The sequence below is a fragment of the Thunnus thynnus genome, chromosome 2, assembly GCF_963924715.1.
Source record: "Thunnus thynnus chromosome 2, fThuThy2.1, whole genome shotgun sequence".
NCBI classification, from domain to species: domain Eukaryota; kingdom Metazoa; phylum Chordata; class Actinopteri; order Scombriformes; family Scombridae; genus Thunnus; species Thunnus thynnus.
In genome coordinates, this window is record NC_089518.1 from 7,685,494 (window position 1) to 7,712,414 (window position 26,921).

The 26,921-nt window shown below is 39.8% G+C and overlaps 1 protein-coding gene across 3 annotated transcripts in view; it reads left to right on the forward strand.

The window, feature by feature from the left end:
* Positions 1-26,921, forward strand: part of unc5db (unc-5 netrin receptor Db) — a 185,807-nt gene that overhangs the window by 50,132 nt on the left and 108,754 nt on the right. For all 3 annotated transcript variants that reach the window (XM_067601621.1, XM_067601607.1, XM_067601612.1), the window contains exon 2: positions 24,785-25,000. In XM_067601621.1, coding sequence (XP_067457722.1) covers positions 24,785-25,000 — 216 coding nt within the window. The remainder of the gene's footprint in view (positions 1-24,784; positions 25,001-26,921) is intronic.

Below are 26,921 nucleotides of genomic sequence, written 5' to 3' on the forward strand. Positions count from 1 at the left end.
CTTTATTACTTACATTTGACTAAATATTGAAAAGATATAACATTTGTGGTATTGATAGTTTGACCATAAATAAATGAATGATGAAACAGATAATGTAGAGGAGAAGACTGCAGTAGTTGATGGTGTTTATACTGCAGTTGCAACAATTAGTCGATCATAAAACTTAACTTGCAACTATTTTGATAATGGCATTTTTGAAGCAAATGCTCCACATATTGTCTGCTTTTGCTTTTCTCTATTGTATATAATTGTAGACTCAATCTGTTTGTAATTGGTTTGACAAAACAAGATATTTGATGTTGTGTTGGCTGGAAAATTGAAAATTGTCAGCAGATTCATTGACGATAAACAGTTGAACAGTTGAACAGATGATCTTCAGGATGATATGATCCTGTTTATGTGACTCTTCATCTAAATGTATCTCAGTTACAGAAACACAGATAAGAATAAGCACTTCCTCTTTGAGAAAAAACCATAAATAATGAGTTATTCTGATCCAGATTCCTCATCACTGTCTGCCATCTGCACAGGTCTGACACATTCAGCCGCAAACACAAACACTGATCAAGAGAATCATTCTGGTTGAAGTGAGCATGTTCAGAGTTTCTGGTGACGAGATGGAGATGCCACCTCCAGCAGACAGAGTTTCATCCTCAACTTTTATCAAATATCTTAAATAGTTAACACACATCACATTGATGCAAAAATCCAGTATTGCAATAAAGACGTCAAACATCTAATACAATCATAGATATTAAACAGATAGTTACCATGATATCATTGTCTCATGTTATCTATCATCATAGTTCTAACTTCTTATCTTAGTGGTGTTGAAATGACAGCGACTAGTAGGAATGAAAATATAATTATGTTTATAACAAATATGATTAACTCTGTATGTTGAAAGCCAGGATGAGGTCCAACATGCTCCACATAGCAGGGACAGTTAGGATGCATCTTTTCATGTGTTTTATGGCTGTATTATATCATACAGTCGTAACTGTGGGGTCAGTATCAGGAGCAAAAAAGCAAACTGCAAATAAATCTGCGCTGCACATCTCCTTTCTTTGACAGTTGCCTGTTTTCTCCTCTTTGAGATGCACTCCCAGACACTCTTTACCAGATTTCACTCTGTCTCTGTGTCTGTCATTCAACTCTATGCTGACTCGGCACTCCCCCTCAGAGAGTGGAGGCATCAACAGATCCACGGGAGAGATCAGGGCGTTCAGAGGCCGGTCCTCTCTCTCTCTCTCTCTCTCTCTCTCTCTCTGTCAGCTTTTCTTCTTTATTTCACGTGTGATGCAGGAACCCAGTGTGAAACAGCATATTTGATTGCAGCAGGCTGAACTCAGCTTCTGGGACCAGCCTTAGAAAACAAGCACGGTCAGATGCACAAGTATTCACTCGCACACACATGCACGCTACACACACATTCTCCATTCTTAATTAGCATTAATCACTGGCCCTTTTGTAAATGCTGCTGGCTGCCAATTATCAATGATTACGCACTATTAGCTGCTGGGAAGGTGACAGAGGTCAAGGCTGGCCCTTTTCACTGGACATTATTCACTAGAAATCTGCATGGTAATAGCAATGAAAAGAACTTTCCCCACATATTTATGATAATGACCATTTAGCTAGAAATGTGCCACCAGCAGTAACCTCGTTCAGTCGCAGTCATATTTGGCTCCACAGTAACATGAAAAACACGGGACAGTGTATGATCTCTGAGAAGGAGCCACGTTACACTGATGTTCAAAGACATATTCCAGTTTTTTATATGACACAGTGATTTTACAGCTTTTACAGTGACAGAGATTATGAATTTATTTAGTATGAGGAAATGAATCGAGCCTGACACACACACATATATATATATATATATATATATATCATAAAAATGATAATCTCAGTCATTTGAATGATACATTTAAAAAAAGCAATTATAAATTGATGAATGATATTTACATTTAAATGACACATTAAGGGACATTAAAATCATTACGTTAGTTTATTTTCTTATTCTCTCTTGTTTGTGATGTTTTCATTCATTCAGTTAGTTTGATGCATCAGAGAGGAAAGCATCAGCCCATTGCTGCAATTCAAATATTAATATACAGAACATATAAAACAATCATTTTGGCTCAGCAGTATTCTTTATTCATTCTTTAAATGATGAATTCATGACTGCATTTTAAAAAAAATCATCACACAATCAATTAAAAATGTTCCTTTTTAGTATTCTATTGACTTTTAATTTGAAATCTGCTTTAAGGATGTAGAAGAAGTGAGCTGAGATCCAACCCACATGGCAGCAAGGAGAGCTCTGATTGGCCAGCTGTGGTGGGACCCAATCAGAGATTCTTTTATCTTTTTATTCATTTAATTGTAATTACAGTAATTATAACACTGAAAAAGTCTATAACTATTGCAGCGGCACACTACAGTATCACTTATATTTATAATATTAAAGCTGCATTCATTCATTTTTTGGCCACTTGGGGGCAGCAGATTCAACAACGGTAGTGTTCATCAGGAGTTGTGTTTCTTTGCTTTGGTCTCCGCTAACTATTGAGAAAAATATTCAACCAAAACAGAAAGCTAAAAGACACTAAGGCCGACTGTGGAGTCAGCTGATAATTCTCTGTTACACACAATCATCTGATCCGTTGTCTGTACAGAAATACAGCGTGCGAGCAGGAGGCTTCCACCAGCCGAGCGGCTAACTTACATTTAGTTTTCTGCTAACTTGAACTCTGCTTGACTTTCCAAATGTTATTGGACTGAATGGATCCAATTCTGATGAAGTGAAATGAGTCGTTTTGCAGAGGTTGTCTAGCGATGGAGGAGGCTATGGCGGCGTGCGTCGACAGCGTGTTTGTAATTACTGTCGCTGCCAGAACAGGAAGACAGGATGACATTTAACAACTTCTTACCCCGTCAAATTTAAAGTAGAATGAAGCAGTGAAGTAGTTTACAGAATGAAGCATTATTCTGACAAAGCATAGCAGATTATTGCCTCCAATTTAAAACTTATTTCATTCATTTAGATTAAACTCACCAATGTTTTCAGACAAGCCGCCGTGTTATTTGAGTTTCACAGTCAGAAGCAGAAACTGTGGGGTCGTGTAGAAATGCGTAGCCCTCCAGTGAGTGAAGAAGAGGACTGTCAATCATCTATTCTGTCCCTGTAAAGCCCGGCTGAAATTACGTCTCTCCCGAGCAATATGCCTATTCAGCCTTGACCATAATAAGCAAAGCAAAAATTGTGGCCCGGCGTTGCCAGGCGACAGTAATTCTGCCTTTTTGGTGTGCTCACTTTCCCTCAGCCTGTCCCGTCTACTTCGTCTTCAGTTAGTGGTTTCCAATGTGAAAGTAATTGGAATAGTAAGAAATAGGAATAAATCCCCTCCCCTCCACACATATCTTTCTAGTATGAATTTCTCCCTGTATGATTTTTTTTAATATTGATGCAAACTCTAGATAGAGCCCACTGCTTTCACTCTGAGGGACTGAGATCCAACGTTGACGTCTCCTGTTGATGTTTGAGATAGCTGAATTATGTTCTGCTGTCAAACTGAGCTGTAGCTGTGCTGCAAATATTTTGACATCTCATTTACATTTGTCTGTTTATTCACAAAAATAAAATACAAATACACCAGCAAACAATAAAAAGGACCCAGAAACACATACTACATATAAGCAGGAGTGTTTTAGGGTGGAGTTTTCCTTTAAAGATCTCTTTCATATTGGCAGTAATTGGATCTGTGACAGGCTTTTTTGAATGACATGAAAATGGGGTGGCAGCCCAATCGTAATGGCACACATTTTAGTAATGAGCTTAAAAACATTTGCTTATCTTCTTAACTGCTGAATAAAGATAGAGCTGTGCCCCCAGTTAAGAATGCAGCACAGAGCTGTGGAGGAGAAAAAAAAAGATAAATAAATAATGGGAGCAGAAGGCAAAGGGGGGATTTGAAACTCATTTGCATTGCACAATTGATTTCTTGCAACTACCCTGTCCGCAATGTCAGTCATTCCCTCTTTTGAGTTTTAATTAAATCCCCGACTGAGTTCTGTTCGAATTTCTGATTTGAAGCTGCAGTCAATAGAAGCAAAGTGTCCAAAGATTGGGCCCCGTTCACTAAATCAATTCCAACAATGCTTCCAGGCCTGCGCCTCTGCAGAGGGAGTTGGCTACACAATGGGTGTCAGAGGAGATAATATCTAGCCGCTTGTAACCATCCCGTCTCTGCTGGGGGTAACACTTCACCACGGGCCTATCAGTCCTCCTTCCTTCTCCTGCCTTCTCCTGATACCATCTCATTTTACTAAATTATAATATGATTCCGCTCATAATGGATACTAATGAAGATTGAATTATCCACGTTTTAATGGATATGGAAGCACACGGCCTATATATTACATGGTAATTCCTCCTACATATTGCATGATAACATATCATTTACATGTACGTGAATGCACTATATATTATATATTCACACTTGTTACATAATGCACATACATATTAAAGACTACATACACAGTACATTACATACCATATATATTCTTTGTTCATATAAAGGCCAATGAAATGTGATTAATCTGTATTCACAGCCGTCTTCCGTTTGGATCTTGATTATATTCTACAGGAGAGATTTGTGCTAACCTCCGGTGATGAAGCCTGGAAAATATGAGGTTTCCCAGACAAAGCGGTGTAGTAGCCTATATGAATAGGACCTATTGAGGACCCAGGTGCCGGCTTCTGCTCATTACGCCTCACCTCGACAGGTTCTGTGTTGCATTTTTAATGAAACGGAGAAGCGAGCAACAGCTTTCATTTCACATCTCGCATTCCTTCACACACTGAAATCATCTGTCAGAGATGATAAACTCCAATTTGGTGAGAGGTCAAGTGAAATATTAACAAGGGGGCCTCCAGCAAACCACCCAATCAATTAGTAAATGATATATTCATAAATCAATGAGATGGAGCTGACAGCTGAAAGACGAAATGCTTCATTGCAGTGAGATTGGCATATTTGCTTTTTGGAGCAAATTAAGATTTCTTTTCATTTTTGCCAGCTGTGTACATGGCATAGTTTTACTTCCAGATGTGACATTGCGATGGGTCCAACAGAACGTTTCTGTTGCTCCTCTCGACTTGAACGAAACATTGATGCTTTATGTGCTGCTGAAGAATCTACTGAATTGAAGTGAGACTATTTAAGCTTTGGAAAAAGAAATAACACAGTGTTCTTCTTAAAAATGACATTTCCTCAGTTCAGTCCACTCAGTGGGTTTGTTACAGCCTGGTATGAGCAGTAGTGTACGGTGACTAATGTTAGATCATGTTTGCAATCTGTAGATGGATAATACTGTACAGAATACTCCACTTATTACTACTTGTTGGGTTAATTTTGGAACTTTAGTATAAAACAATCAACTGAACTGAGACCGCTTGAAAAGGTCTTCATGTTCTTCCAACAGAAATCTGGTGCAATTTATTTTTAGTGCCAATGTAAGTAGATGTGTGACTTTAGTATAAATTCAAAAGGCAACTATTACCTAAAGGGGCTATATGTAACAATTGTGAAGCAATTGACATGTATTCATTGTTTTTTATCGCCAATAAGTAAACGGGTTGTAACATAACTTAAAAAATGAGATGTTCTTCAACTGTCTTGGTCGCCTTTATCAGCCGCTGGACCGATTTCTTATGTGAAGGCCGCTGCTAATGACCAGCACCCACAACAACAAAGAAACACCCTGCAGATATTAGATCTCCAGCTCTGTTACTCACCAGGGTGGCTGGTTGCTAGCCGCCTAACCGTGCCAGCTATCACCGTTTCTGGCTACGGTACCTTTGTTTTTGGGGGGGTTGAGACGGCTAGCTGCCTCCATTGACCACCAGCGCGTTGCTCTTGCTGTTGTAATAAAAGTAAAAATTCACCAGCGCAGTTACTCACGTCATCGTAACTTGGTTTCGTCCATATCTGTAAGATTCACCAGTTTTTTCAGCTTTATCTGTAATTTCTGTCTGCATCATTCAGTCCTGCTGTTAATTCAGTTCAGTTCATGTCAATTTTATTTTTATGGCACCAAATCACACCAGAAGTTATCTCAGGGTACTTTTCACACCTCGCAGGTCTAGACTGTACTCTTTATTTTACTGAGACCCAACATTACCCCGTGAGCAGGCACTTTGTCTCCATGAATACAGCTCATAACCACCAGTATCTTCATGAGCTCTCTGTGAAGGTCAGAGAAGATGATGAAGAATAAGGCACAGTTAGGTTTGTTCTGAAGTTCTCCCATGAGTCAATGTCAGATGACCCAAACTGTCCCTTCCTGTGACTCTGATAAGTAAGTGTGAATACAAAACTGACTACAAGTACAAGTGAACCAAATGTTAGCATTTACTGTTATCCCGTAATTGCAACTTGTGGCTAAAGTGGCTGCAGTCCAGCAACAGTTACGTAGGGTTGCTTTAATGTTATTTCGTGGTTAGTTCTGTTATCTTAGAGCCAAAAAGGTTCTGGGTTTGATTTCCTTCTATGTGCACATGAGACTTTGTGGGTGTTTTTCTACAATCCAAAGACATGAAAGTCTTAAACCACATGAAATGCACATTGGAGACATCTACAGTGTGATAGACCTGTCAGGATTGGCAGGTTTCCACCCTGTGAATGCGAACAATAGACTGAAGTCCAATGACCCTGAAAAACTGAATCTTGTGTAGACTACAAAACAGCACGCTGAAATTACTGTTGGTATTTTGTGCCACAGTGGAAAAATAAAAATTCAGCAGAACCAGAGGGTTGCATTAATGCATAGAAACTATCTGTGCTCTGTCTGTATCTGTGATTGTGTGAGTACAACCGCGGTGGAAGCACCTTGAGTTTTCCTCCGCAGTATAAAGCAGAGTGTTTAATAAGATTTATCAGAGCCGCCTCAGCCTGGGTTTAGAGGCCATTTCCCCTGAATCCCACCGTGGGCCCTCTGTGGCCCCCATCAGCCAGCTTGTAAATAAATCAGCCCCAACCGTATGGCCGTCGTCTTTTGAGATTCAATTTACCTCACGACCGCTGAGCCGCTGTTCACTTTTCTCACATCAGGAGACAGCAGCAAGCTGGACATTTAGAGTTTGAAGAGCTTGGGGGGGGGGCGGGGGGGCAGGTTTATGCAGAGTGAGTCTTGAGTTTGACAAGTTCCAGCATCCACCCCCTCTCCCTCTCCCTCCCCCTCTCCCTCTCTCTCTCTGTGTTTGACAGGGAAAATGAGTTGGAATTGGAGCTTTGTCAGGCAGTCACAGTTGGTAATTAGTTTCTGGCCTTTCAATTCAAATGTGCCAGGAGACGCACAGGTAACGCTTAAGGCATTTACCAGCACTGAAAGAGTGATCAAAGCCATTCAGTCGGCCAGACACGTTCCACTCCGAAGAGGTTGCGGACCTTTTCGCATTTTCAAGCGAGGTACAACTGTCTCCGTCTAGGGAGATACTGTCTCTGTGATATTTTATTTATGTCTGTTTTTATTCAAATGTCACACACTCCAAACAGCCAGTTCACACACGGGCTTAAAAAGACACTCTATCTGGACACAACACTGACTGTTAATTACCGTGTGTGTATTTTCTTAGCATACAGTACGTTCTCCAGTATGTTGAATTTAAGTGCTGACTTTTGGATTTAGTGGTGTTTGAGGATGTTTGCATTTTGGGTGAACAGTGAAGCACTTATTGCTTTTTTTTAGCCTAATAATTGGAACACATTAGACATTTTCTGTGTTATTTTACTGGCCAACGTCATTTTCACACAGAAGCTGCAGTTAGCTTAACTTTTTTCAAGTCACTCAAAGAAATGTTCTAATTTAGGAATTATTTCTGTAAGTTTACTTACACAAGTGTTTTCATTTAACTAAATCTCAGACAACCTGTGTCAGGTCTGTGTCATGTCTGCCGTCTTTCTTGCTCTGGAACAGAAAGACGTCGCCATTATTAATCCTGTCTGTAAAGCTCTCTGGTTTGGTTGATTTTCCAACTTGGAAATAAGCACAAAACCTGAAAAAACAGGTGACGTCTGGTAGCGAGCTAGCTATTTTTTTTAAAGTTTAAGGTCTGTAGGTTTGTTGACCTTTTTTGGTGTTGGTTTACGTATTTTTGAGCTTTAGAGAGCAAGACTTGCTGGTTTTCTTGGTTTCCAAACTTTATGCTAAGCTAAGCTAAGCTAATCGTCTCCTGGCTCTGGTTCCATCTTTAATACACAAACATGACAGCGGTATTAATCTTCTCTAACTCTCAACAAGACAACAAATAAACTTTTTTTGTAAAACGTCAAACTATTTCTTCAAATGTTGATTACGAGGATTTTGTTTAAAATTGGCAACAGTGAAGAAAACATAAAGACGAGTACAAATCTGAAGAAGCATGAAGCATGTTTTATGTTTGATACTTGAGACGACGGACACGGTTCAGTCTGCTGAGACCAGACTGAAAAGTCAGAAAGTGTCAGAAACAAGCAAGAAGTGAAAGAGGCTGCAGCACGGAGCTGGCAGAGCATCATGTATGTGGGACGTAGACTTCAGACAGTCACTGCAAAGAAAAACTTGTCAAATTACTGACTGTTTCCTGAATTTGGGGGGAAAATGTTCAACTGATGTGGATGTAGCAGTGCTCAAATTAAAGCAGTCATTGTTTCATTTGTGCATGTGTCACTGCCTAAATACTTTCTGACTGCTCTGTTTTTCTAGCCTTTGCAGATAAAGCATAAAATCTACCTTCTTCTCTGAAACACATTTGAAGTCTTTGATTATCATCTCACCAAGAGAAATTACTAGAGGCAAATTAATTTCACAACAAAATGCTCTTCAAACGTCTCGGCTCATCAAACAGAGGACGTTAGAGCGTAAAATGAATTCCATTTGTTTTATACGATTACACAACAAACATGTTCTTTTAAAGCTTACAGTGTCTACGAATCAAACAACCTGACGACTCCTCTATCTATGCCCGTCTATCTATCTCTGATTCTCTTATAGCTTGGGATTAATTTTTAATCTGATGAGCCTGTGATAGCCTACATGAAAGCAAGGTTAGCTCAGCTACAAGACAATCCATGGTGGTGATAGATTTATTAGTAATATGTAAATCAGTGTCATCAGTATTTCCGGCAACAACATTGCTACAGTGGCTTGAAGTCTAATAAAGGCTGGATTGATTCAGCAGTATTGAGAGGATTAGGACAGAAGACACCTCATGTTTATACATGAGACCCAAATGTAATGCTGATGAGCCCGCGGCTCACTGCTAAAACCATCGGCATCCATTATGACTGTTAACAATGCTAACAAGCCATTTCTCAGTGAACTGTAATGCTAATAGAGAAACTTTTTTATCTTTTTTGGGGGGCAAGCACCTGGGGAAATAAAGTAACATGCCAAACAGCATTATATATACAGCAGTAATCATCTTCTGAGAATGCAATTGTTTTTCTTCGGATGTTAGTTACATGCTGCAGCAATTCGTTGGCAAAATAAGTACTTTTTTTTTTCTTTAGCCTTGCAAGGTTGGCACTAATTCTGTCTTTCAGTCACAGAAATGTTTTTTTCTAATGTGCTAATCAACACCTAACTGAGCTGTTGATGCCAACAGTATCTCCACCAGCTGCACAGAGCAACAAGGACTGTTCACCAAGGCTGATTGAAACGCCTCATAGACCGAAGAACAACACCTGGATGCACTTTGACGGGGAAATTTCTCTCCTTGTCTCGTGCGAACATAGAGAACATGCAACAGTCGCTGATCTTCCAGACTTTCACAGGTTTTCGCCTACGAATGTGTTGACATGGAAAATATGCTGAGCTCGAATAAAAGCTGACAGCGGGTGTTGACGGGTGGAAGATGTGGAGATTCTAGGTTTGAATGTGGCTCAAACTGGTTCAAGTCCTTCTCCTACCTTAGTATTATGTTTTTCTTCTTTCAAATATTGATGGTTGTTAATGGCTTTGTGATAATTAATAGTATACCACTCTAGCTTTCAGGGAAATTGCAAATGTTCACTTACCATTGTAAAAATGTTGCACAATCAGCATCAGTAGTGACTGCAGTCATGTGTTCTCTTCTACATTCATCTCCAACTGGAAGATTGACCAACAATGGAATTTAAAGTCCCCCTCCACTCAAAAAATGATTTTTCTTCTTTTTACTTCACTTGGATATTTGAGCTTCACTGAACAGAATAACGTATGAGCAGTTTGACACACATTCATCCGCTGAAAGTGGAAAGTTTCACTGAAAATCTCATTTTACGGGGCGGACCTATGAGCATGATTTGTGACATCACAACTGATTCGGAGCCAATCGTGGCTCAGAAACACTGAGAGTAGACTTTTCAGTGAAGTAGGAGACACTTTGTGTCCTGCTGTTAAACTTTTGAAATGAACAATATTTGCATATTCATATATCCTGGAATTTTTAATGAAGGAGAAGCAGCAGATGCCGTTTTAAGGATTTTAATGTGGTAATTATACTTTTTTTTGTGGAAAAACCATATCAGACATATTCGTATATGTCTTAATATATGTCTGGAGGGAATCTTTAAGTAAACACAAATACACACAGCTTCACATAAACACAAATATGACCAAACGTAAATAAGCATAAATAAAATAAATACTGTACACTGGGATGGATATGAGTGATCCTGGACTGTGAGCATGCACACAGGTATGGAAACAAATGTGCTCCTGTATGGCCAAAATGGTTTTCCAGCCTGTCCTCACAAGAAAAACAACAGTATTTATCTACTAAAGAAAGGAATCTCTGTCTGTATATCTGTATGTCTGTATGTCTGTATGTCTGTATGTCTGTATATCTGTATGTCTGTATGTCTGTATGTCTGTATATCTGTATGTCTGTATATCTGTATGTCTGTATATCTGTATGTTTGTATGTCTGTATATCTGTATGTCTGTATGTCTGTATGTCTGTATATCTGTATGTCTGTATATCTGTATGTCTGTATGTCCTTTGCGTGTCTCTTGGACTGTTCATTCGATTGACTCCACACTCAGCAGGTGCATTGCTGGGGAATAAAGGGAGTGCAGTGTCGAATTTAGTGCAATTTGGACATGCAATACATTTAAAATTAATACTGATGTATGAATAAATCAGTGCTCAACGAGCTGCTCTGCTCTGTGCAGGGGCATGGTGGAGCTTCAGGGCTCTGCTGACATGTCCGACAGCAGAGACGAGGCGTGACACAAGTCCGAGAAAAGTAGACAGTAAGAACAGAGCTTTTAATCAGGAATGGACTCTTTTATCCCGTGTCTAAACAGAAAGTGTAGCGTTAGCAGCACGTTAAGCAGACCAGCAGCGAGCGACAACACAGGAGGCGCTCAGGTACATTGTTGTGTGTAGGTCACCCATGTTTTTGGAGGTGCTCAGAACCCAGAACACAATGACTGTAGTTACGGTCATAAAACGGAGCAAATACTTCCACGCTCAGTTCAAAACCAGTTTGTCTCATATGTTCCCAGACCGTGATGAGTGTGAAGCACCACTACAGAGCAAACATATCCACTCAAATCTGAACTGAAGGCACAGAAAATAAAAATGATCTGAGAGTCCAATATGATCGATCGACTTTAAATGCAGCCCTTATTTTATCTGATATGAGAAAAGAACAATTATTTACTATTAGAGTAGGCTACTTAGCCTATTATTATATTATTTATATGTTACATGTTTTTGGTATATATACTCATTCACACCTCAAATCAACTGTATTCATTTTTCTATGCGTGGAAGTAGCATCTGGAGGCCAAACAAGTACCGCACTAGTAGGTCTAAAATTCAGGCCAGCAAAAACAACCTCTAGATACGTTATTATGAGCCAGATAAGTGACGCAGTTCACAGATGATTTTTGCCTTGTTAGGAGGAAGTGGCTAGATGGCTAGCTAGATAGTGGACTTTATAGATAGTGGACTTTGCTGCAGGAGACCATTGTTCACTTCCCATTTCCAACAGCGGGTTGGTGCAGTTTACTGTTGCTACGATGATGAAAGTTGCATAACTTTAAAGAAGTTTAAACCACGTTTCAAGTGATCATTTTTACCCAAATCGAGATCTTTCCCGAACTCTAACCAAGAGATTCTCTGCCTAAACCTAACCAGACCATAAAACATCGTTATTTATTATTAGTGATTTGTAACAGTGCATTACTATGACTGCTAGATGGCATAAACATAACTACAGGTCATTTTAGCCAGTGTAGTTTGTGTTGAAAGATACCATATTGGCCCAAATATGGAAGCTTTAGATTTTTTTCTGGAAATGCTGTTTGAAAAAGCGGGGGCCATATTGTATTTGAGGACTTGACAATTATATATATATTTCTGGAAAATAATATATTGCTTGTAAATGGAAATAGTGTATCCTACAGATACATTATGGATTGTTTGTAGCCTTACTGTTGCTAGGCTAGCAAGTTTCTTAAAGTCCAAAGTGCATCTTTTACAGTCGGTTCAGTTCATCCTACTGGAGTTGGCTTGGGTAATGTGTTTTTCTGCCAGAGGAAATTAATTCCTAACAAGTGAAAATGAGTCAAAAGCCTCTCCAGACATCTTTACAACAGAAACAAACCAGGAACCAAATCATTTGTCAAGCAGCCAAGCATTGGTGGTAGCAGATGATGAGGATCTGGAAAGAACCTGACGGGAGAGAGTGTGACTTATAGAAAAGATACACATTCAACTTTACTGGAAATATTTTATGATTTACAGTGTTTCTCTTAGGTTGACTGCTTTGGAGTGGTGGTGGTGGTGGTGGTGGTGGTCAATGAGCAAAACTCAGGAGAGACTCAGCCACACATTTCTCAGCTCTTTGTTTAGGAGCGGCTAAAATGAGAATAGCTGGTCCACCTTAAAGGTCAATCCACCTTAAGTGAGCGTGGTCAGGTTAGGCTAGTTTAGGGCTAACCCCCTTTACTTTTGCAGCAGTCGGGGAAACAACAGACCCCTGCAGCGTTTATTATCTGACACACTGGAGCGTATTCTGAACATTTACCGCCAGACTGACAAGTAACTGCCAACGTTTTTCTGCTACTCGTTCAACCACACAGTCGCTACGCACACACGTTACACGCTGCCCCACAGGAGCTACGCTACCGAGGGTTTCCCAGGCAACGACACAGAGCTTGACTCAGTTTTTTTGGAACAGAGCTGCGATATTGATTTCCAAATTAATCGATAATTGGCTTTTTTTTTGGCATTAAAAAAAGAGATTGTTGGTCTGACTGCCTGTACAACTATATGGAAACACACTGATTTACTTTTACGTCTCATAATCAGTGTTGTCTGATATTCAGACCAGATTTCTTCAATCTAGAATCGTGAGAAACGTGAGAATCAACATCACTATTACATATACAGTTCTTATCAGTTAATACAGTAAGATGGACTCAATTCATAAAGAAATAATATGTAGTCTACAATCAACTTAAATTATACGTCTTTTATTTATCAGTTTATCAGTTTTATTTTGATCTAATATGAATCTGCAACTTAAACATGTTGAGACTGAAACTAGTGATGGAGTGGTCTATAAAATATGCAAAAATAGTGAAAAATATAGACATAGGCACGATGTCCTAGTGCCCAAGGTGACATCTTTAAATCTTTAAAACCCAAAGATATTCAGTTTACTCTCATATAAGACAAAGAAAAGCAGACACATATCTGCATCAGTTGGTGTCAGTCAGCAGTTGATTACACGGAGCAGCAAAACAAGCATTTAATACTTTTTATAGAGGCTAATATGAGTGGCAGATTCAGTATTTGATATTTAATAAATAGCCAATATGGACCCATCAGTCCATAAGGAACACCTTCACATAATATAAAGGAAAGCGTCCCACCTGGAGGTTAAGCAGAAGCAGGATATTTGAGCAGCCCTAACATGGGGATTTGCTTCCCCTTCTCCCTCTCTCCCTCCCTCTCTCTCTCTCTCTGTTGCCCTTTCTGGGAAGTGCAGCAGCCTGTCAATAACTGTCAGAGGCTGTCTCAGTCAATCAGGCCTGTAAGGCTGCTCGGGCCTCTGGTGTAACAGGAGGATCTAACAGAAACAACCTATAACTGACACAACTCCAGATCTATGCTCTGTAATCACTGGGGAGCCCACCTCTCAAACTGCAGCCCCACTAGCTGCCTGACAGTGGACACATGTGCCGTGTAATTGCTTTTCATACCATTCAACCTTTTAAAATTGATTACAGACCATGTAAGAGGCTTTACTGAGGAGCGTAGGAGGGGAGAGGGGTGGGGTGGGGGGGGGTGGAGCAGAAGTATTGCTTTACAATGTCATGTTACAAAATGTGTATCTGTAAACAATGTAGTCGGCTCCTCTTTCATGAAGTGAGGCTGCACGCATTGAGTCATCATCCACAAAGGGTCTGATCCCTCCCCGGGCCCGTGTTTGACAGACCACCCAGCAAATGGAAAAAAAACTGAACATCTCTCGCTGCTCTAAGAGTTATTTTCTTCTCAATTAATCAGCAGAAGCAGCTGCTTTGCTCTGCTGTCCTTGTGTGCAAGTGTGCCTGGTGCTGTACATAAATACGTCCACACATGCTGTATGCTTGTATGTGTGTTTGGGTTTGTGTTTGCTTTTGACAAAATAATAATGAAATGATTGATTATTATTATTATTATTTATAACAGTAATCCAGGCAGTCATGTGTGCTCCAGGTAGAATATCCAGGTTTGTTAAAACTAAGATAAGGGCTTATTCAGGTTTCTGATGTTCACATGCTGCATATGATGTGGATACTCCAGAAACCTGATAAAAACCAGGAAACTTGTGCAAATGTAAATGCACTCAATAAGTCAAAAACCAGCTTCATGAAAGGATGTGGTGTGAATTCAGTCTTCTTGAAATGTTTGCTGCTTGTCAGCCAACTCAAGTCTCCAATGTTGCCATTTCCCACAAGTACTTGAATGCAGCAGTTTAGTCTTTTTCCTGCTCACAACTGAATGATTATGCAATGATATGTAAATCTAACCAAATTCACTGTGAGGAATGACTGTGCCTGTGTCAAGCAAGACATTCCTACTGGAATAAAATGAATACTGCAGGAAATGTATCTAAAAATATATGTAATGCTTCGGAAAGTAGTCAGCAGTGATGAAAAGTACACACAGCAAACCTGCCGGTCCTTCGAGGTTGGAATCTGATTTAACTAAGAGTTCATGTTGAGGTTAGCATGAGAGTGAATGTCAGAGAATTTACCCACCAGTAATCACAAATGGGGTTGTGCGTGTTTTGGTGTGTGTATTCACCAGAGCTTCTGTCCTTTCAGTGTCTCCAGCACCTATCTTCTGGGGTTCACCCAGCGGTCTCCCAGTGCTGCCGTATGCAGAGCCGTTTCTGCATTTTTCTTCAGCCACTCTTTCTCCTTTAGTGTCAAGGATTAGTCTGACATCTCCTGACTCTGCCTTTCAAATGATGAGCACTCCTGCTGAAAAACTGAGAGGGTGCTCACCATGTAAAGCCAATACTCACACTGCTGACGCTCCTCATCCTTGCCCTCCGCCTATCTCAGCTCCTGTAAAAAATCCATGAGAAGTCCCCAGTGATCTTGTGGATGTGAGGGGAAGAATGTGTGGTTTTAAAGGACTTTGGCTGTGGAGTGGCTGTGTGAAATAGTAATGTCCAAGTCAGTCAGGAAGCTCGGCAAGGAGTTTATAGTGCTATCGGCTTCAAGAACTCTTCTCTTCCAGTGTCTATTTTGGGTTTTACGGAGGGCTGATGCTTGAGGCAAGCTGTCAAACTAATGGCAAGAAAGGATTGTATTTTTGAGACACACCAGTGCCAGTTAATATATCAATGACCTTGTTTGACACCATTTAAAAAGGAATGGTTTCAAAATTCACTTGACCTCTTGCCCGGTCTCCTTTTACCCACCAGGGCGGTAATTTTTAGAAATTGGACGTAGCTCTCTGTGTAGTTAGTCTCCTTTTTCTAACCCTTCTAATCCCAACTGTCCTGGTTCAGCAGTTATAAAACATGCAAAAATGCATTACTTGATTTCAAAGAACAAAAAAGGTGATGTTATTGTGATAATCAGTTTGTCAAACCGTTCAGCCAGTGTTTTGGTCCAGAGCACAGTCAGTCCTCAGAGGATCCGTCGTGATTTCAATGACCTCGTGTCATCGTCAGGTCAATAATTCACCATGAGCATCTGAAGCACAGCACTGCTCTGACCTAAATGCTAACATTATATGTTAACAGGCCAATGTTAAGCAGGTAATAGTTATCATGGCAGCAAACTTAGTTAAGCATTTTAGCATTGCCTCTATTTTCATAGTCCAATTATTATGAATCCTGATGTTTCTGGTGAACTCCTAACTTTTTCCGTTAGCACCAAAATCTCAGAACATTCAAAATCATAAGAGGATGAGCTCTTTCCATCGTGGACCTGACTTTGAGCAAAATTTTATGAATTTTAACAATCTAAGACAAAAACATTCACTCCAAATCCAAGAGTGTGTAGGTTGTCTAGTTTGAGCTGTAACAAGTGCTACAACAGATTTCAAAAATGTTTTATTTCATTGTAGCTAAAAAACAAGATGACGTTGTAGCTGAAGCACCTTGACTACACGTCTGATCGATGAACAGTCCAATCAGAGCTGCAAGAAACTATCGCAGGCATTTGCACCTGCCACAAACCCTTCCAAGTGGAATGATCTTGTTGTCAGTACACCTTGTTCAAGATCAGTTGTGTAGGTTGTGCACCCCCACACTGACATGACAACAGTACAGCAGCTCACATTTTAAATGTCTTGTAATTTCCAGTAGGCTTTAAAAGGCTGTTTGCTGGGAGTTTGCTACCAGGAATACTGTGACCTTTGCTCCAGCACTACTCCGAGGACATACTTTGCCATGTAGTTTTTAGTCCCACACCTTTGCATCGTGGGATGTAATGGACATTGCAGCTTTAAGGGACCACTAGCAGAGCTTGTTTGTTAAAGAAAAGGTTTAGCAGTCAATATTCCAGAAGTCCAAAGCTGCTCTTTGAAAGCTGCACACTCCATCACTAAAGCCTGTACTAGCTCAACCCTTCTTGCCCTGGCATGATTGTAAAGGACTGTTGATTTGAATCTGTTTTTGTTCTACATGGTCCCCTGGCTCCAAGGCATTGTCAGCCAGCCTCAGCCGACAGCACCACCACCGTGTCACTTGTGTCCCTGTATGCAGAGTGATACCAAGGGCATTTATCAGCTGCAGGTCCGCTGCACTCAGCCTCATGTTAAGTCAGGTGGAAACCTGTGACTGGCAGCAGATAGGGTGAGGGAGCATTTTAGAGGCAGTGTTAAAATTAACCAGCGTAATGAGGAAATAAGTGACTTATTGGCGCTGCAGTCATTTCCTTCATTAAGGCTGATATTTATGAGCATCCATCATGAGTGGAGCAGCCAACGCTACGGCTCCAGGTTTATGGAGCGTAGATTGTCACCTTGTTCCAATTATCTCCTACCTTTGAGTGTGCTGAATGTTGAAACATTAAGAGAAAAGGACATGGCACATCATTAGTTACTGTGCAATGTAGGGGAAAAAAACAGAAAGTGGCTTGTCTGGGCTCACTAATGTCGCACTATTTTTATTCATCATAGGAGCAATTAGCTGATTAGAGTACGGATGCTCACTGGTGAGGAAGGTGCTGGATGGAGGAGGATCACATGCCCTAACCATTAAATGTGTTAGTGCTTTAAATTGTGTTGAAGCAGTTTGTCTCTTTGGTTGAACAATTTCAGTTTTATTAGCAGGCTTCCATATGAATCTGTGAAAGCAATAAAAGCTGTTTTCTTGAGCCGTTGTCAGAACCGGCATTCATGACATTCATTAACGGCAATTAACAGACTAAAGGCAAAAAAATAAAGATTTTTTGCAAAAGAAAATTCCCCATCAGAATGATTGCTGAATATACAGTAATCCTCTGAGGTTTGAAGGTCTTAAGGATAATAGTATAAATTAACATATGAATCTAACTTTTTTTTGAAAGCTTGTCATAGCAGAGATTCACAAGACTCAAGGTTTTTAAATTAATTAAAAATAGCTGATTTTGTTATACAGTGTGATACACAGGCCAATCTACACACTACACAGTAGAGTCAACATTTTTTAGGCTTCATGTTTTTACAGATATGCACGGATGACAAATTAAAAGAAAACCTGGAGGGACGACCATGATGTCTCCCAAAAGATATTCCCTCATTGGGAGTTTTGATGATTGTGGTGTAAAGCTCCAAAATCCCTCGTAGCTGGAATCTGTTTACCTTCATCCCAATCGATCTCCTATCCTGACACGAAAATCAGGAAGTGAAAAAAGAGGCTTTTTTTTAATTATCAATGTTTGTAACGTTTTAAAAAAGAAAATAGAGCCATTTTACATTTAATTTTGTCTTGAAAATAGAAATTTGTGTTATTTCCTTATTAAGGATTTTTATATAGTGAGTTAAAATCCAGTTTCCATTATTACAAAATGCAAAATTAGGGCGATTTTAAATGATCTTTGTTATGAAAAGGTGAAATGGAAGCATTCATTGTCGTTTATTTTAGCTATGATGGGTGCATTGCACGCCCCAGCTTAATGCTTGCCCCACGCACACACACAGTGAACCAGTATCAAGTTTCTTATTGAAGTGTAATTATTTACATCACTGGTTAGAAACTACAACCCAAATAATAAGAGTATAGTTAAGACAGGTTATGCAACAATGACTCTGACTGCATCCATGCAGTTGTAGGCTATTTATCTTGATATGTAACAGTATATATGCATATCAGAAAATGAATTCGCTCTCCTCCAGTAGTTAATGGATGGAGAGGCCACGAAGCAAAAGCAGACAATCTTTAACGTTCTTACAGCACATCAAAAGGCACTGAAGGTTATGCCTAATTTCCTCGCAATGAAATTTGCCCTTCGATGCCTTCGCTGCTATGTATGAACATTTATTTTCCACTGTCAAGATGACTAAAGGCGACTGTAGACCACAACAGAAACGCCGGTGACTGATGGCGCTCAGTGGTTTTGGCGTTTCAGCGTTCACTCTGGAAGCGCCTGACAGGCAACATGCAGGCAGTCTTCTCTGCTCCATTAGCCTGTAGACTAGCTGGTGTATTGACAACATGGCTGTAAATTGGATACTAGTTTAGCATAACATAGTTCATAAAAAGTTGAGTCAAAATGCTATTTGGCTGAATGGGAAAGTATTTTCCTGTTGAAAATGAGTTACTGTTTGTTCAAATTGAAACAAGGTAATGACATAAAGGTCATAGGTCACCCATTGTTTTGTGGACTGCCGTTTTTAAGCCTCGAGTTCAGCAATATGACCGTCGCCATCTTGGATTTGACCATGGCTATCTTTGATTTTTGGAGCCAGAAGTGACCAAGAGGGTGGAGCTGGCCGTAGCGCTAGCTGCTAGTTTGGTTAGCACGGTGCATTTACAGTCTATGGTTAACTGTGATAATGCTAATGCTAATTTCTGCTAGCAAAGAATAGGCCTAAGACCATTAAAACTAAATGATTCATGGTCTTTTAGTACAACCAAACACTGAATAAGACTTTTTTTAGGCGACCAAAATGTTACAGTTAAGTTTCATGAACTGAAACACACTGTGGTCTATCTGGGGTTTTGTCATGGTTACGTTGTCAACAAGAAGAAGTGAGGGTCATTTTCTCATAGACTTCTATTTGCAACCAGTAGAGTCGCTCACTGCTGGCCATTAGAAAGACAGAAAGAAAGAAAGTTAGCCCACATATTGTAGGCAGACGGTGTTTATTTATAGACTGGACACAGCCTACGTATAGCTGAACTGTCAATCTTGTAGCTGTTGTTAATAATACTGAAGGCTCAGGGTTAATATTAATCCTAGATAGGAGGCTCCTTATCAAGGAAAATCAATCTTTTTCTATAAATTCTATTTAATGTCAGAAAATGCTTTGATATACATTTTTTTCAAATTGAGTGACAAAACCATTTTTTAAAAAAAAGTCCTGTTTTTCATTTTCTGATTTCCATTTCAGATTAGGAAATTGATTGAGATGAACTGGGTTGAGGTCGTCTTACTGTGAAGGCCGAAGCAGAGAAATTCCCAACCTTTAAACCACCCAGAGATTTATCTTGATGAACTGGAAACAGTGTAGTTAGGAAATGGTGAATAGACAGCAGTTATAACGCTTTACAGTGTGTCTCTCATTCACCCATCAACACACACAAACATATACATATATACATATATATATATGTTTTGTTTTTTGGGGGGGGTTTTGTGCCAAAGTTTTAGGCACTAAAAGTAAAGTGAGGAGTTTTTCAAAAATAATGCCATGAATAGTTTTTATTTATCAGTTAACTTCATACAAAGTGGAATAAACAGCAGAGACCTAAATGAAATCAGTATTTGGTGTGAGCACACAGGTTTATGCATATTTCTCCTTGTTGCATTTCATGTTGCTTGAAATATGACTGTTGTGGATATTTTGAGTGATGGTCAGCACCTCAGTGGAGAAAAATGGACACGAGCCTTTGATGTCATAAAGCTGAAAGCACTTGATCAAGGAGAAGTGAAATAGTGAACATTGAAGTCATCTGCAACTGGGATGCTTCGTCTCTCTCCGTTCTGTCCTCTGAAGGTCTGAGTCTTTATCAGCCTACAACATGAGAAATGAGTCTAATTGGTTCACTACATTTGACCCGTGTCAGTTTAGGTCACGTTGCATCGAACTTCAGCAGTTTTGGTTTGAATGTCTGACTGTGTCAATAGAATCTACTCATCCACCCATCTGTGTTGTCTAGCAAAGCCTCCTCCGACGTCTGGGAACATGCTGGTTTACTCTCCATCAGAGAGGTTTCATCACAGACAGCTGGAGTCTCAAGGAGACGAGAATATGTCCCCTTCCTGTTTAAGAATTACAGTGTGACCTCAAGGCCCAGGCTTGACCCAGTGTGACCCAATCTGTGACCCCTAAAGACGGAAAATTCCATAACAATGACCAATTCTGACTGTACAGGAAAGCATTAAATGTATTGAATGTAGACCTTAAAGCAGATTACAGACGAAATGACCTGAAAATAGATGAATAAAGTTACTTGTCTATGTCAAAGGGTTATAAAGCTCTTAAGGAGTTTTCAACTCTTCAGTTGAAGATATAACAAAGACAGACAGACGCTACTGTGAGTGTTATTTTCTTGGCTGCTGTTGTAATCAACCCCCAAATTATCCTCCTTCCAGTTCACAGGGTTGTTTAAAAGTAGATTTAATGCTCATTGTTCTGTAGAAATTGCATTATAGTAATAGTAGCCATTATTTATCCACACCACTAATAAGCATTTTACTTATATATTTATATGTTAATCGTAATATCCGCTGTTAGTAGGTTATGTATGATAACGGCCTCATGTAAGAGCTGGTTTTGTTCACTCAGCAAGAAAATCTTTGCTCTTTTGGAGAACGCCTCCAAAGTTTGCAGGAGACATGGCACAATGTACAAACGGGGACCAGCGATGTTCTTTTGAAAATAGCTCTCCCACAGATCCTGTATGTGTTGACGAAGTCCAGGTCCTACCAGGTCGTACCAGGTTAGACTAAGTCATATTCTTTGAAAACCCAACAGTCGGCCTGCAGATAAGAATAATAATTACCTGCATGGTGTCGCAATAAACTGCTCCTTGTGAAAAAAAAACAAAGTAAAGTTAAGAAGAAACAGACTTTATTTGATGCAGATGATGTATAATTTATACAGCACAGAGCTGAGATGAAGACAACATCAGTGTCTGTGTCCACAGCTTGTGGTAGTCCGTGTAATGGCTCGCCACCACATGTGGTGTTTAAGGACAAAGAAAGACCGCCTTCCCTCAGAGAGCAAAACCCCGGCTCAAATTGCAGCGCTGCCTGGGATTTTCAAACATTAGGAAATCATCGCCACATTAATTTCTTCACAGCATTTTCTTTTGTCACTGCTGTCTGTTTTTTAAATGTCATGTATGACATGAATACGTGATTGGCTGTAAATGTATTAAACATCAGGTTGGTAGAAGCAGCGTTGAAATTAAAAGTCTGACAGGAGTCAGTTTTACAACAGATGTGTGCACTGACCCAAGCACATCTGCACAGATAGGAGTAATGAATTGATTTCATACACAGCCCACCAACACCCCCCTCACCCCTCTTCACCCCCCTTCACCCCCCTTCACCCCATACATTGGCCCAAACCCATCATCCACTTTCATCCCTTTCATCCACCGTTTTAAAGCAGCAAGAAGTCATCTAATCTCCATCTGTTTGTAGGACTATTTTCTGCCTGTCAGTCAGTGATTATGGAGAAACTGCCGGTGTTGAACGTTCTTTCATGTTTCTCATTACAAAGTCACGCCTGTATGTTTAGTCTGTGTGTGATTTGCTCCACCTGTCAGCCACGTTTCCACGTCATTTACCTCCAAATCATGAATGTTCATACTTTAATATAATATGTAACTTAATATCACCTAATGGAGGATCTCATCGGAATACTTTGAGTAGTATTGAATAATTAATAACCAACATTTTAGGGGTCAAGCCCCCAAAATACTGGATCTTACATTACCCATGATGCAACTGGGTAGCATCTTTTGTCAGACCCTCCCTCCCTGATAAATGTCTTTTAAGCTCTTTCTGACAAACTCTGACCCATTTCTCACATTTTCTCTGACTTTAAAGAGCTCAGATGACTGAGTAATACTTCTCATGATGAATAAATGTTAAATATCAGAAATACAATTTAAAAAACTTTAATGTGGTCGTAACAGCATTCTGTATACAGTATAATTCTGTCAGCACATAAATAAAGTGACACATGCATGACACTAAGACTCTTGTCTGTAACCAGACAGTAAATAGTTCATTAACACTAATGAGTCTGTTTTAACCAAACAGATCAGCAAGTTTACAGATGCAAAGAATTTTTTTTGTTTGATAGAAAATGAATCTTTTTTCAGTTTTTCTAGCAGTAATACCAAAACTTCACAGATTCCAGCTTTGTCATATATGACAGTAAACTGCATATCTTCAGCTTTCAAGACATTTTAGCTCTATACAAGTTCCCATAATCCATGATACCTCATTGGGTCATTTCCCCATCTGATAATCTTTTAGATGTTTTATTACAGAAAGTGTATGAAACCTTTGACCAAACAGTCATACATCACTGTCATTGTGTTACTTGAAGGTGGAAATGAATTATTCCCCTTTTTGCTGGGCCCCCCGGAACCCTCTCAAGGACCCCTAGAGGTCCCCAGACCCCACTTTGAGAACCACTGGTATAGACAACAGTAATTGGATTGTTTTAATATGAAAGAAAACATCTAAATGCTGATTATGAGCTGCGTTTTGTTATGATTTCTATATAAATGTATCCTTGATGGATATCAGACTGTAATGAGTCATGACTCTGAAGAGAAGTGGTGTTATTATTGTGGTATCTTTATGGTCAATTGTGTCAACAAAAAACACAAACAGCACATAACAAATGTTTATGCATTAAAATGTCATGTAAATGAGCACATAATGGAGGATTTTATCTGAAAACTTTTGTTGCAGCACTGCTTTTGTTCATTATTCCAGGAAGTGTTGAGCATAAAGGCAGTGATTTGAATAGCTAAAGGAAGTGTGTGCAGTAGCAATATGATAAAGACATCTAGCTGTCCTGCAGTAGGTAATGTCAGCATATTATTCCTGTTCATTCAGCGTCCTCCCTGCCGCTTTGTTTTATGTGTGGCCTCTCTTTACACCTGCATCCATTCATTTACCCATTTAACAAGGACAACATTGATTGAGAGAGGTGGTGAGAGGGCCGATTCGATTTCAGGGGACAGAATTGGATTTGATGGTCAGGCATAATAGCTTTCATGGGCTTTTACGACACTGAATAGCTTAGCTGGAGCTGCCTTGATGGGACTGAGGTATAATTCTGAGAAGGATCCCGGGGATGGCAAGAGCACAAACATCCTGTACCTTTCTGTGGTGGCCCGCCGAGCTCTCTGTGCTTTACCCAGAGCAAATAGCACAGGATGCCATGTGAGACCAAGACCTACCTTCAAACTAAAAGAAAATGCCTCATACAAAGTCACACTCTCACAATCTCTCATATCGGTGTTTCCAAAACTGTGCTTCGATCGATGAGCTGCCACGACAAACGTTAGTCGTGAACTGGGCCGGGTGCTCGCAAGACTGAACGGAGGGGGGGGCTAACCTGCTGTGAGTTGTCGTTAAAGATGGTGGCACATTGGCGGCAGGCTGTTTTTGTGTGGACTGAAATCCGGGCCTTGCAGCTGAGATAAGATGCATTCAGACTCCACGGCCACATGGGTAATCAGTTCCCTCCTAATTCCTCCCCACTTGGTCCACTCTGATTTCATTCATCTGCAAATTGCTCAGAGAACAGTTTTGCTAGAATGGAGGAAGAATTGTTTGTGTATACTTTGCCTTTCTACAATAAGTTAGCTTTTGATGGATGGGGAATTCAAAACATTGTCCACTGAGCAATCATGTTAAATTTGCAAGCAGTCGCTGTTCTACTGTTGTTAGTAGAACAAAATGCACTTGAGTCTTTCTCCTTGCTAAACTGTGTATCCAACTCAAAAGGATTTGGCTTTCTATTGTTTCTGTCAAACTAGCTATTGTTCTGATGTGTCGTTACAATATTGATTTCCCTAAAAGAGACATTTAGAGTGATGATGTTGTTTTGCAGGTGCCACAGGGGATGCTCAGCCTGACGCGCTACCCTCGGTGCAGGGCACCCTGCCGCACTTCATCCAGGAGCCAGAGGACGCCTACATTGTCAAGAGCAACCCCATTAAACTGCGTTGTCGAGCTGCACCTGCCTTACAGATCTTCTTCAAATGCAACGGGGAGTGGGTGCACCAGAATGAGCACATCTCCCAGGAGTATAAGGACCTCAATACCGGTGAGATAAAGCTTTATGACCTTATTGCAGCCAGTTATTTCACTGGCTGGAATAACCTTTGGGTTACATGTAACATAAACCTGTCCTTTGGAAAATGGAAACACAACCTGAAGATAGCATAGCATTTATAAAATGGAGTACATTCAGTTGGGTATTTTATTTTCCAGAAACTGAAGTGACCAACAGAGCCTTTAAAACAAACATTTCTTTTAAGGTTATGGAGCCAGTAGGAAGGAAATGATACAGTCAGCTTCTCTCTGCAGCCTCTCTGAAAGTCCCTGAAAATGTGGATTCAAATCTGAAGGATTTATCATATGTTCATTACTAAATGCTCAAAAGTCAAAGTTCAGGAAAAGAATAGTGCACCTGTCTGGTTTAAAAGCCCTGAAAACTTGATTTCTGATCTAACATGTTTTTCTATAAGAATAAGTAATCATAACTAAATAAGCAACAGTTCTGTAGAATTTCCATATTCCTACGCATGCCATGCAACGTATGATGCTACAGTAGCACTTTCTGACAGTAAGTAGGAATATGAAAGTTCTTCAGTTGAGCCAAAGGAAAAGGCCGTCTGACAGCAAACTAAAGCGGTAAAAATATTGTAAATATTGGATACATTAAACTGATATTGATTTTTTATGTAGGCCTTTATTTAGGTGGCTAAAATACATTTTGCTGCTGGCCCCGTCCACAGCAGTACATTGCTCAGCTTCCTTGCTTCTCCAAACTGGGAGCCTGCCGACCGAAATCTACTGCTGGTAATAAACCGACTGTGGATAAGTAGCTCATACAACCCCACTTCAAAAAATATGAACTTATCCCTTTAAGAAGTGGCATTATTGAAAAGATTAAAACAAGTGATGATTCATACTAGACAGCGTGAGTTGAGGTGAAGGTTTGATTACTCAGTTTGAAAATGTGTGATTATTCTTTGACTTAGAGTGTAGATATACAGACGTGAAAAGGAAAGGGTAACTATGGTACATTTGGAAATCAGTCTGTCACACGCACAGTCACAGGAAACGTCAGCAGTGCCAGAGGAACACAGCAGACTGCAAAACACGCCAGAGTCAAAACCAGATGAATATTCACTTGGTCTCATACAGCTTGTACAGTGTGGTGGAGCTTTGTCTTGGAGTATGCTCATGTACACTGTTTAGGAACACACTGATAAGATTTATTTATTACTATGACAATTTTGTCAGCTTTATGATGCATACAGTACAGTCATGTTTTCATATGCTAAAATATATTGCTATACACCATTTTAAGTTTAAAAATTGTCCCTTAAAAAAAAAGAAAGAAATGAAATACAATACATTTAGTTTTTTTGACAGCTGGTCAGACAAATTTGAAGATGTCAGCTGGGTTTCAGAACTTGCGATGGACATTTGTCATTACTTTTGCGTTTGCGCCGAGTTCCGTAAGCATCACTGAAGTGCTAACAATAAGGTAAAGCACACCCTCGAGTGTAATATTGTGATTATACAACATTAACCAACAAAATAAAACATATAAACAAAATTTAGTCATATTGTGAGGCAGTTAGCTCTAAAAATAAAAAAAACTTTTTGCTTGTGTTATCGCCGTTTCCATGGAAATACATGGGGTATGACTAATACCTGGAAAACAATCACTCACGTCAGTAGAATCCTATGTAATGAAACCTAGTTTACTACTCCAGCAAGTAGACCGACCCTTAGTAACGACCTAGCAACAGAGACGATTTCCAGTCCCTGCTGACTCAGCTAGCTAACTTTAGCTAACGCTTTCTGGAGATTGCAGCATTTCCCGAACTGAATAAATACCTCACATATGAACACAAAACTGCTTTGCTAGCTCAATCTCGTTGTAACTAAGATATCCACTGAAAAAAAATTTTTTTTCTATGGACAGATTTAGCTACTTTGTCCGCAAACTT